The 13366-nt window shown below is 43.4% G+C and overlaps 1 protein-coding gene across 2 annotated transcripts in view; it reads left to right on the top strand.

The window, feature by feature from the left end:
• The first annotated feature begins 290 nt into the window (after positions 1-290).
• nectin4b (nectin cell adhesion molecule 4b) overlaps positions 291-13366 on the top strand; it is a 131595-nt gene continuing 118519 nt past the window's right edge. Inside the window, exons 1-5 of one of the 2 annotated variants that reach the window (XM_042091763.1) lie at positions 291-829; positions 4129-4320; positions 5309-5476; positions 5717-5995; positions 6432-6549. In XM_042091763.1, the coding sequence (XP_041947697.1) occupies positions 778-829; positions 4129-4320; positions 5309-5476; positions 5717-5995; positions 6432-6549 (809 nt within the window). In that variant the 5' untranslated portion in view covers positions 291-777. The remainder of the gene's footprint in view (positions 830-4128; positions 4321-5308; positions 5477-5716; positions 5996-6431; positions 6550-13366) is intronic. The other variant, XM_042091755.1, reaches the window with a different exon arrangement.

Raw genomic sequence — 13366 nt, 5'->3', positions numbered from 1 at the left:
TGACATTTTGAATGTTGTGTCATTTTGCTGGAGATTTGAGGCATTTTGCATTTTGTGTGAGCAATTGTGGGTTTTGTGTGTGGAGTTTTGAAAAATAGACACAGAGTTTGAAAACGTGTGTAAACAATTGTAAAAACTGTAAACCAAATGCAGCCATTCCCTATAAGGTCTTTGTAGGGTCAACAGAGAATTCGGCTTGCGACTCTTTACACACACACACACCGAGAAAGAGGGCGGAGTGGAGGGAGGGGACAAAACGGGAGCGCACACTGGCCTGCAGTCCCACCTGCATGCTGTGCCTATGGGTAGATAGTGCATTGCCCATGGCGACACGTGTGGTCGTGCACGCAGGTGGATTTGGATACAGTGCTGGCCGGTTGGTCAGAAGTTCTTTTTTAACCTACTGAAAATGCACGACGCGTAACAGCATTTCACTTAATATTCGAAAGTTTAAATAGTTGACCTTTTACAGATGTTTCGTCTTATCCCCGAGGAATGCTCTACTCTGCCGCGCGCCACTGTGAACTGGATTTACCTGTTTAGGAAACCCAAGTAATATGCGAATCGGAGTGAAAGAGAAAGACGAGATAAACTTTTCACCAGCTGTGCCTCCAAGTTTTTCCCCCCTTTTTTCATTCATTGCGAATTAGCCTCGCCGCGGGGCAGCGGGATCGTATCCGGCGGATTGACACCTGTTTTTTGGCTGCCTTCACCGACCGTAACCGGACCAGCCGCTTGCCTAGGACCCCAGGATCGGAGACGAACTGGGCTGAAACAATGCTCCGAAGTGTCATGAGCAGAAGGCTATGCCTTCTGGTCAATATTCTGGGTAAGACTGAAGAAAAGTAAAGACTTGATATTAATATGTCTTAACTTAAGAAATAGTGCAAGCTTTTGAGCTTAATCTGTTGGCCACTAAAGCACACAATAGGCTTATCAAATGTTATTGTCCAGTGTAGTCCAAAATTACACCTTAGCCTAATTTCTTACATTTATCTCCATCTGAATATGACAGTTAGAAGTATACTGACTGTAGAAATCAAATAAATGCCTTGAGTGTCACACTATCATGCCTTTGAATTGAACATTTCCAGTTTAGCAACATTTTCATAATATCCTAAGCCAAAGTACAGGGCTCCCACCTCAAATGAAAACAATACAGTGGACACTGACAAGCCAATTGCCACAATAGTACTGCTTTACCACCGATCCAGTTGTAACAGTTTTAGACAGTCTACTCTGGACAAGCATGGCACTGATCTGAACTTTTCCTAGCAGTGATCTGGGAAGTAACTTACGCTTTAACAATAAGCCGTGTGTGTGTGTGTGTGTTTGATTGGTGCACTCAATATGTACTTGCTATTGCTCAGTTATCTGCCCATCAAATTTTGCAGGCCAGACAGCAGGAAATGGTTGTGCGCTTGAGATCAGAGGTCATCCCTTGTAGTGTGTATAGGTTTGGGAGTCCTGGCCAATACATTTTTACTGTTAAAAGTAGTTCACAGTACAGAAGTGAAAGAGTTTTGTGTTTACTTGTCTATGCCAATAGTGAAGTTTGTATTGAATGACAAATGCTGTGTCCCTCCCCTCTCTATTCTGGTCCAGGAGCTGTTGTGTTGAACATTCAAACAGACCATTGTGTGTGTGTGTGTGTGTGTGTCTGTGTTTGTGTGTGTGTGAGAGAGAGTGTGTGAGAGAAAAAAGAGAGAGAGAGAGAAAAAAAGTGCATGTGAGTGTTTGCCTGCTGCACAGAAACGCATGTGCCCGTGTGTCTGTATGTGTAATCATTAATGATTCTGGTTAATATTCTGACATCCACCTCTCTCTCTCTTCTCTCTCTCTCTCTCTCTCCACAAACACATTCAAATGCAAACATTTTTCCCACATAGGGTTGTGTTTGCACTTTATTTCATGTGTCCCCTTAAACACACACACACACACACCCGCGCACACATGCACACACACACACACACACACACACACACACACACACACACACATAAAACCACCTTCCTGATGGCATGACAGAGTGAATCTCTGTCTCGCGCCTTGCCTGGTAAATGGCATATAGTGATTAGTTAAGAAAAAACAGTGTGAGAAAAAGCTTAACAGCGTGTGAAACTTCAGTGCATTATGGGTAGCCAAAGGCTTCCCAAGGCTTTCAAGAAATGTTCCCATACCTGAATGTGTGTGTGTGTGTGTGTGTGTTTGCAAGGTTAATGTCACTGTGCTGATCCAGTTGCCCATTGGACTAACAGTGCAAGACAAACACACACACACACACACATGTGCATTTGTGCACACATAAATATAAGCAGAGATGGCAAAAGTACACACTTTCTATACTCAAGTTGAAGTACGTACGCTTGTGTTAAAAAGACTCTGGAAAAGTACTGATTCAACTTCTTTACTCAAGTGAAAGTAACAAAGTACAGAGTCTAAAATGTACTTAAAGGAGAATTCCGGTGTGATATTGACCTAAAGTGTATCGAAACATGATACCGAGTGTGAACGTATGTCTCATAGCCCATCTCGGCTTGTCCCCTGCACTCCAAAATCTGGCGCTAGTTAGCCGATGCTACCAACATCTTTTTCAATAGTGGTGCTTCGGCATCGGGCTAGCCATGCAAATAAATCACTGTTTTACACCCATTTACGAGGCTCAATGTATCTCCACACTTCATTGGTAGACTTCCGAGGGCCCTGACATTTAAAACGAGACATTGAGAACTTTGAAAAGGCACTGGTAGTTTACTTACAAGACGATTTATACAGACAGTATCTTCACGAAGATTAGCGTTTGCAGCCATCTTGAATTTAGTCACGATAAGTCGAGCAACGAGTAAGAATGAACAGCTATGATAAGGGATCAGATTCCAAAAATAATTCAGTGGAAATGCATGGATTCCAGTTGCTGCTACTGGAAGAAACTGGAATCCATGCATTTCCACTGAATTATTTTTGGAATCTGATCCCTTATCATACCTGTTCATTCTTACTCGTTGCTCGACTTATCGTGACTAAATTCAAGATGGCTGCAAACGTTAAACTTCGTGAAGATACTGTCTGTATAAATCGTCTTGTAAGTAAACTACCAGTGCTTTTTCAAAGTTCTCAATGTCTCGTTTTAAATGTCAGGGCCCTAGGAAGTCTACCAATGAAGTGTGGAGATACATTGAGCCTCGTAAATGGGTGTAAAACAGTGATTTATTTGCATGGCTAGCCCGATGCCGAAGCACCACTACTGAAAAAGTTGTTGGTAGCATCGGCTAACTAGCGCCAGATTTTGGAGTGCAGGGGACAAGTCGAGATGGGCTATGAGACATACGTTCACACTCGGTATCATGTTTCAATACACTTTAGGTCAATATCACACCGGAATTCTCCTTTAAAATATAAAAGTAAAACAAATCCCAAAGTTCTAAGTCTACCTGTAATCATTCCTCCACACTTTTCTTTTATTTCACCCATATTCTATTTTTTCCTATTTTTTCTATTCAGTGCCCCTGATAGATTTATTTCCATCTTCACTGGTGCTATCTAGAGTCCTGTTTTGGCACCCTGCATCCCCTGCATATTTTGCATCACATATACAGTTGATATTTGTTTTCATGTGTGGAAGAAGTCTCTGAATAGCCTTAAAAGAAAAGTAACAAACCTGTTTTGAAAATGAAATACAAAGAACGGATATTTATGTTAAAATGTAGGGGAGTGAAAGTAAAAAGTTGTCAGAAAAATAAAAACTCATTTAAAGTACAGATACCTGAAAATCACATTACATCAGCATACACATAAACATTTGAACTTGCGTACATGCACACAAACCAGGCTCGGTGGTATGGCAGTCCGAGAGCACACTCAAACGTCACGCAGTCTGTGATTCTGGGGAAAGGATGTTGATGGACGTCCAATTAAATGACACCCCTACATTCCATCTTAAGGCACAGTCTGAGCCACTACGTTTGATTCCAATGTATAGTGCCAGGACTGTGTGTCCTTGACACACACAGGTTGTAGTGTGTTACTGTACATCAGCTGCAATGTACTGTAAGTGCAACAAATTGTCTTCATTATGTACATTAGACTGAAGTAGACTTCTCTGTCCCGCTTTACTTCTGTCTCCTGTAGTTTGTGTGTACGGAGGGTTTGTGGAACCGCCGGAATCTTTCTCCCTGCGGTCGGTTGCTGAGTCGGAGACCCGGTTGCCATGCCGGTTCGACCCTCAGGAGGGAGAGAGTGTCGTGCAGGTGAACTGGAACAAGAAGCAAGCAGATGGAAACTCCGAAGTCATCATCACTGCCCACCACACAGAGGGAACAGGTGAACACACACACACACACACACACACACACACACACACACACACATATGGACACATACATATGGACACACATACATACATAGACACACAGACACACATATATGGACACATACATATGGACACACATACATACATAGACACACAGACACACACATGCACACACCTCTTTCACACTCAATATTTTCTTCAAAATCACACTTTGTCTACATTTCAAACTGCAAGAAACTATCTCTGAGTGAAAAAAAGTCATTCTTTCTGTACAATAGCAAATGTTTTCATCCATGATGAACATGTAGTTGTAGTCAATACTAGCATACCAGTTTTCCAAAATACAAACAGTTGATGGTATTACTAAATCCATATTGCTTTTCATGTATCAGATCTACAGTACAAGTACCTGTACATAAAAGACAAAAGGTCCCTTTTTTACTGTGTATGTCCATATACTTCAACTGAAAAGACCTTTAACACCTGGCTATGTCTCTGATTGAACTGGTCTACTTTACACAACCTTCTAAATGGTCCAGTTATCTGTTCATTCAAAAATAGCTGTTTCAATATGGCTTTTGAACTACTATTGTTACAGTGTTTATTCTTATTTAAGTCTAAATTAAGGTTTTATTCTAATTTCTGGCAATTTGTGTGTAAGCATTTGTGAATAAGACAAAAAGATCCATAATTCATTGGGTGAGCATGTATGTAAAGAAAATGTAAGAACCATGTTTATTGACTACATTGCTTGAAAACAAAATTGTTAATAGTATGGCAGATTGAGAGGCCCCAGGCTAATTTTGAAAATGTAACTGCAGATTTAACAATTTAGCATGTTTGCGATTGTAAACAATTGTAATGCATGTATATATGTTTCTGCGTATACTCAAAACTCTCTCTCTCTCTTTGTGTTCTGTGTGTGTGTGTGTGTGTGTGTGTGTGTGTGTGTGTGTGTGTGTGTGTGTGTGTGTGTGTGTGTGTGTGTGTGTGTGTTAGTGGTGGGCCGCTTAGCTACACGAGTGCGTTTCCAGTCACAGGACCCGTTGCGCGACTCCTCTCTTCTCATCCTCAACACTGAGATGTCAGATGAGGGACACTACACATGCCAGGTCATCACCTTCCCTTCTGGAACCTCCCAGAGGCCAATAAGCCTCACCGTCTGGAGTAAGACCCTCTTCCTCCCTCTTCACCCCTCCTCTTTTTCTACCTCCTCCTCTAATATCTTTTCTTATTTTCCCCTCCATCCCTTTCATATGAACCCAGATTGTTTAACACCTTACTTACTTCCACACACACACACACACACACACACACACACACACACACACACACACACACACACACGCCTGAATGCTGATTGGTTGAGATGTCTCCCAATCCTGATATTTTGTTGTGCCCCCCCAGCAATACCCATCTCTTTATTGGAGCCTATGATTTTGGAGGAGGGGCAAACATTTCGAGTCGCCGCCCTTTGTCGCTCTACAGCCCACCCACCACCCACTCTCTCTTGGGATACTGACCTCCCTGGCCAATCACAGAACAGGACGGGCGAGGGTGGGCGTGTCTCTTCCCAGTTTGCCCTGCATCCTTTGCGGAACATGAATGGCAGGAAGCTGGACTGCCTAGTGAGCCACCCCACTCTAGAGCGCCCCCACCGCCTCAGGAACACACTAGTAGTGCATTGTAAGTCTTCCTGACTTCCTGACTCAAGTGCAATGTACATTACACTCACCAAAAATAATACCAACAGCCCATCATACGTGATTCACCACAGTTACATAACATAAGATTAAACTGTTTATTGTCAAAGATTTGTTTTGAGTTTTGTTGTATGTCTGCATTTGTCCATACTCTTGGCCTACCTTACAGTTCAAAGGTAATTCATAGTAAAGCAGGGTATGGTTGTTCTATGTACACTTATCTGTCACTTATGTATGTTAAAAGTTTTATTTTTAATAGCAAATGCAGTTTGTTCTGAATTATGCTGTTTAACAAACTACACAAGTCTGTTTCCTTTTCTATCTCACTCTTCCTGGTCAGAAAGTCACAGTGACAAATGTGTGTGTGTGTGTGTGTGTGTGTGTGTGTGTGTGTGTGTGTGTGTGTGTGTGTTGATCAGTTCCTCCTAATGCTGTGATCAGTGGTTATGATGGGAACTGGTTTGTCGGACAGGAAAGCGTTGAACTCACCTGTGAGTTTGGAGGAAACCCCAAGGTAGAAAACATCACCTGGACCAGGTAACCTCTCTGTCTGCATACACCTGTTTAACAGCCTCTGCCTACATATTTGTTTCTCGTTCCCATTGTCTGTGTCGTAAATTACCACCTATGCTCATGTCTCCGTCTGAGTATCTGTTAGTTTATAAGAAAACATATTTTTTCTCCATTGAACTCCACATCTGTATTTTATACTAAAGTCAGTTTAAATCCCTATGATTTCCCTTCATTGTCTGGGTTATTGTTAGGGTTAGGGTTAGTGTTAGCTGATGTGTATTTGTCTCTGCTAGAATGTCAGTCCTCCCCCAGAAACTCTTATTATCTACTTTAGGTCGTTCAGAGGAGTGGCACGCGCTAGTAAGCCATTTAGCGGCACCTTTTGTGTTTCGTGATGACATGCCATAAAAGCTGTAACTCAGACACTCAGATAAAGACTGAGACACACACATGTACACATTCCACACAAAATACACACACCTACCTCTCTCTCTCTCTCTTTTTCAGACACACACACACACCGCTGTCCACTAAAAGAGAATGGTGAATTTGAGTCGACTCCTTCTTTTGACTGTGATATAAAAGCTGGAGTGTCGCATTGCAGCTAGATGCAGTCACCGAAAAAAAGAGGGGAAATGTTCACACGAGGGAGGGGGCAGAGAGAGAGAGAGAGAGAGGGAGAGAGAGAAGGAGAGATCCAAAGGCTAGACAGTGGAGTGGAACAGAGTTTGGGAGACCCAGAGAAGAGGGGGGAAGGAGTAACGTGAGCCAAAATCTAAATCTAGGCAGGAGGAAGGAGGAAACAAAGAGTAGAGAGGGGGAACAGGAAGAAGAACAAGTGCCAGAGAGAAAGAATGAAAGAGACAGACAGAGAGAAACAGAGATGTAAAGATGAGTACAGAGAGGAGTGGGGAAGAAAGAGACGTGTTCTAAGCTCATAATAGCCTGCTGCTGCTGACTGGCTCCAAAATACCACTTAAAACAGCTCAACGGTAGCCTGTTCTCTCTCTTTCTGTCTCTGTCTCTCACCTTCCTTCTATCCTTCTGTCACTCTTCTCTCCCTCTTTCTATGCCTCTCTCTTTCTTTCTTTTTCTTTCTCTCTCTCTGTCACTCTCTCTTTTTCTCTCGCTCCTCCTGTCTCTGCCCCCTCCATCCTCTCTCTTCCTCTCTTTCTCTGTCCCTCCCTCTCTCCTCTCACCCTCCTCTCTCTCTCTTTCTCTCCCTCCTCTCCCTCTGTCTCTCTCTGAATCATAATTAAACACCAGGATGTTTGGTCAGACGACACAGGGGGCAATTACCCAACTTGATACCTATTATAGGATGCTGCTGACTCTCCTCTTAACCCTTCACTAACCGGCAGCATGCTTACTCCACCTCACACACACGCACACACCTCGCTGTTTGAGCAGGTCAGTGATGGGGGTGATGAAGGTCTGGGTTTGGAGAAGGTCAGTGATGGGGGACGATAAAGGTCTGGGTTTAGAGAGACCGCGCAGTAGGTGCCAGTCTGGGTGATGAGGAGGGCTTGTTTCTCATGTTCTCAGTGTAGGATCCATGGGGCGTTCATCTAATGCAGGATTGCATTTTACGCAACTAAGTTACCTGAATTTTCAGCCATTTCACCAACACTGCAATGATTTAAATGGGTCATAATGGGTTTTGACCAGACTCCCCAAGCCAGAACGGAGAGATATAGAAAGTCTCCCATCCCATTTCTGACTAGGACTTCTAAATGGGACATTAAAGTAGTTTTAAATACTTTGTAACTCATCTTAATCTTATGTATTTTAATACTCTTTTTATTTTACTCTTTTGTTCAGCCTGTAAATGCTCATGCATTTCAGTTTTCTTGGCAAAACTGCCATGTGAGTATTTAATAAAACTTGAACATAATTTCAGAAAAATGGATAGATACACTTTTAGCACAGGGTGCACTTATATTTATGTTTATGGTTCTCAGCAGACGGTTTTATCCAAAGCAACTTAAAGTGACATCGATAATCATCAATAAACATCAATAAACATTAGAATTAACAGTTTATAGTGATTTCCTAAATTAAAAAAAGCAAGGTCTTTAGATGCTTTTTGAAGGTCCCAAAACTATTGCTAGAATGAAGAGCATTAGGGAAATCATACCACCAACAGCGAATCACATAAGAAAAGAGCCTTGACTGTGACCTCAGTGTTGATGGAAGGTCGACATAGCAGATGCTCATCAGCGGACCGTAGCGGGCAAGTGGGGACGTAGAGTTGGATCATGGAATTAAGATGGCAAGGTTCAGATCCATTAAGTGTCCGATAGACCAGAGTGAGGGATTTGAAATTAATTGTGGCTGCTATAGGAAAGCAATAAAGATTATCAAAGTTACATGTGTGACGTGCCACTGCCTTCTGAATCATCTATAATGGTCTCACTACACAAGCAGGAAGGCTAACTAATAATGCATTGCATCAGTCCAGTTTGGAAAGAACCATGTCGTGCACAAGAAGTTGTGTGGTACACTGTGTTAGAAATGGTCTGATCTTCAAAATATTTTATAGGATAAACCAACATGACTTTGTGACTGAGGTTACATGCTCAGAGAAATTGAGTAGGTCATCAATTGTGATGTGCTGTTTGAGCAGGGGTCAGTGTCAACCTGGATGCTGATTTGTTGTGGAATAGCTGTAATCTTTTGGAGAGATTCTGAGATATCCCTGAGGCATGCAGGAATTGTAGTCATCAGGTGGGAAAGAGGTAAAATTGTGTATCATCCGCATAACAATGATAATAGGACAGGCAAATCCATGGGGTCGAATGATCTCACTTAAGTGGTGTAAATGGAGAAAAGAAGGGGCCCAAGTACTGACCCCTGAGGTACATCATGAGATTTTGATACCTGTCCTAAGGCACACTGAATGAACTTCCTGTAAACCTAAGTGTTTTTCCAGTGAAGATTAAGTGATACGGGAACATACGCATGAGCACACAGGTTGCACATCTTGACAAACACATACTGTATGGTATGCAGTCAGACAGGTATAGTGATAAACACTGACACTGACTCAGACACTCAGGCAGACTCAGGTCAGAGATACATAGAAAATACAGCACACACAGATAGGAAAACAGACAGGAGTCAGGAGGTGGGGATATCAAATTACAGAGGAAAGAGACAGGGGTCAGAAAAGGGTACAATAGACAGAAGTCAGCTGGCTAATTCAAAATGTTGGGTCCATTGGGGAAAAGGGTGCTCCAGCTGGCTGCTTAGCTTGCCTACCTGTTACCAAGAAGCACAGTAAAATATCCAGGACTGACAATGCCAGTGAACTTATTTGCTACTTATTATCAACCATATTCTTGATGAGAGGTAAAACAATTATAAAAATATAGCTGCAAGCAGCAATGAGGGGGCCAAGCAGAATAGGCTGGAGTAGCCACGGCGACAAGATAGAACTCAGCAGACACTCGCGATCAACACTTTCAACAAGTGTCACATCAAACATAACTGATTTTGTAGGGCTGAAACAGGGCTGAGTATTGCCACAGCCTCTGCCAGCCAGCCCCCCCACCTAATCACCTCTGCCCGTCCCACCCCGTCCCGTCCCGCCCTACCACGCACGCATTAGAATGAACTGGATGGAACATGTCATCAGTTTCACATCCAAAAATAAAAGATTGATAAAACACATTGCAACTACAGATCAAAATGCAATATTGCTAATTGCAGCACCCCCTACAGGTCAAAGGTCAACACATTTTTTGAGCGTCTTCCTAATGGGGTCCTGAACCTATGTAGTAAGTTTGGTTATGATACATGGCAGGGTTGCTGAGATATGAGCTCACTTCCTGTTTGGCGGCTTCGCCGCAAGTTTCGATTGGCTGTTACAGCCGAATGCTACTGTCAATCGTTCCAAAAAGCGATGCACTGATAAGGCATGGTCTGAAGATGTTCTCTGCCAATTTTGGTGAGGATCCGCTGAAATTTGTGACCTGCGAAAATTCGTACGTGTTTTTGATTAAATCCAATATGGCGGCCAAATCAATTACGATGACATCACAAGTTGGCTTGGGTCGGCCTAAGGACCTCCAACAGTATTACCAGACATTCATAATTCTAAGCACAACTGATGCTACAGGCCAAAAGGCATGTTTCTTAATTACAGCGCCCCCTAGAGGTCAAAGGTCACCAGATTTCTTGAGCGTCCCCCTGATTGGGTCCTGAGTCCATGGACTAAGTTTGGTTATGATAGGTGAATGGGTTGCTGAGATATGAGCTCACTTCCTGTTTGGCGGCTTCGCCGCATATTTCGATTGGCTGTTACGGGCGAACGGTTTGAGTTCCGAAGACGAAAAGGAGTATCTTTTGTGAGGCTTGGGCTGAAGATCATGTGTGTCAAGTTTGGTGACGATCGGACAAAATTTGTGACCTGTGAAGAATTAGTTTCACTTTCACTAAAATCCAAAATGGCGGAAAATCCATCATGGCGGAAAATGATGTCATATGGTGCGTTGAACTCGGCTTGGTCCAAGGATTCCAACGATACCTCATTTTTGACAATTGGGCCTATGGGTCAAAAGTTACGTGTGTGAACGCACGTCCAACTTTGGCCTGTTGGTGGCGCTAGAGCGCTCAAGATCCCGGCATGAATCTTGGTGAAATTAATCATTGGACTGTCCCCAATCAGTGTGCCAAATTTCACAACTTTTCACCAGACGGTTCTATGGGCTGCCATAGACTCCAATGGCAGAGGAAAGATGTTAAATAATAATAATAATAAATATAGCTGCAAGCAGCAATGAGGGGGCCAAGCAGGCAGTTCAGCAGTCCAGAAGTCCAGATTTGCCATGCAACTCAATGCCGTGAGATCAGGCATATAGCATTAAGCAGTCACAACAAGTTCCATGTCAAACAACCCAAGATTGGCTGAGTTACAAGGTCAAGTTTCACATCAAAACATAACTGATTTTGTGTGGCTGAACCAGGGCTGAGTGTCGCCGCCCCCTCACCCAGCCAGCCCACCGCCGCAACCGCCCCTGCCCGTCCCGTCCCACCCCGCCCCACCCTTGCACGCACGCATTAGAATTAACTGGATGGAACTCGCTGTCATCAGTTTCACTTCAAAAATAAAAGATTGACTGAGATATGATCACACTTGCTGTGATTTAAACATAGAGGTCAACAATTGACGTCATAGGGTGTGTTGAACTCGGCTTGGCCCAAGGATTCCAATGATACCTCATTTTGCCATTCGGGTCAACAGGTCAAAAGTTACGTCCGTAAACACAAGTCCAACTTTGGCCTGTTGGTGGCGCTAGAGCGCTTGAGGTGCCGGCATGAAACTTGGTGAAATGAATTATTGGACTGTCCCCAATTAGTGTGCAAAATTGTATAACTTTTTACCAGACGGTTCTATGGGCTGCCATTGACTTCCATTGCAAAATAATGCGCATCAGCAACTACTGGCCAAAATGCATTTTTGTCAATTACGGTGCCCCCTAGAGGTCAAATGTCACCAAATTTCTTGAGCGTCCTCCCGATGGGGTCTGAGGTACATGTACTAAATTTGGTTTTGATACATGAAAGCGTTGCTGAGATATGAAATCACTTCCTGTTTGGCGGCTTCGCCGCAAATTTCGATTGGCTGGTACAGGTCAATGCTTCAGTCAATTGTTCCAGAAAGCAATGCACTCATCAGGCATGGTCTGAAGATGGTCTGTACCAATTTTGGTGAAGAACAGATGAAATTTGTGACCTGCGAAAACTTGTACGTGTTTTTGATTAAATTCAATATGGCGGCCGAATCAATTACGATGACATCACAAGTTGGCTTATGTTGACCTAAGGACCTTCAACAGTAGTACCAGGCACCACTAGTGTGTTTTAATTCTAAGCACAACTGCTGCTACAGGTCAAAAGCCATGTTTCTTAATTACAGCGCCCCCTAGAGGTCAAAGGTCACCAAATTTCTTGAGCATCCCTCTGATTGGGTCCTGAGTCCATGTACTTAGTTTGGTTATGATAGATGAAAGGGTTGCTGAGATATGAGCTCACTTCCTGTTTGGCGGCTTCGCCGCATATTTCGATTGGTTGTTACGGGCGAACGGTTTTAGTTCCGAAGACAAAAATCGATAACTTTTGTGCGGATTGGTCTGAAGATCATATGTATTAAGTTTCGTTAAAATCGGACAAACTATGTGAGGCGTGAAACTTTAGTTTCACTTTCGATAAAATCCAATATGGCGGAAAATCCATCATGGCGGAAAATGACGTCATAGGGTGCGTTGAACTCGGCTTGGTCCAAGGATTCCAACGATACCTCATTTTTGACAATCGGACAAACGGGTCAAAAGTTACGTGCGTGAATGCACGTCCAACTTTGGCCTGTTGGTGGCGCTAGAGCGCTGGAGGTGCCGGCATGAAACTTGGTGCAATTAATTATTGGCCTGTCCCCAATCAGTGTGCCAAATTTCACAACTTTTTACCAGACGGTTCTATGGGCTGCCATAGACTCCCATGGCAGAAGAAGGTATAATAATAATAAGAAAAGATAGAAACACAATGGGTGCCTTCGCAGCTTCGCTGCTTGGCCCCCAATAAATATAGCTGCAAGCAGCAATGAGGGGGCCAAGCAGAATAGGCCGGAGTAGCTACGGCGACAAGATAGAACTCAGCAGACACCCGTGATCAACAGGGCTGAAACAGGGCTGAGTATTGCCACGCCTCTGCCAGCCAGCCCCCCCACCTAATCACCCCAGCCCGTCCCACCCCATCCTGCCATGCCCTTGCACGCACGCATTAGAATTAACTGGATGGAACATGTTGTCATCAGTTTCACATCAAAAAATAAAAGATTGAT

The sequence above is a fragment of the Alosa sapidissima genome, chromosome 1 (genome assembly GCF_018492685.1).
Source record: "Alosa sapidissima isolate fAloSap1 chromosome 1, fAloSap1.pri, whole genome shotgun sequence".
Taxonomy (NCBI): domain Eukaryota; kingdom Metazoa; phylum Chordata; class Actinopteri; order Clupeiformes; family Clupeidae; genus Alosa; species Alosa sapidissima.
Note: the sequence above shows the minus strand (reverse complement) of the source record. Positions and strands in the feature narration are given on the sequence as shown.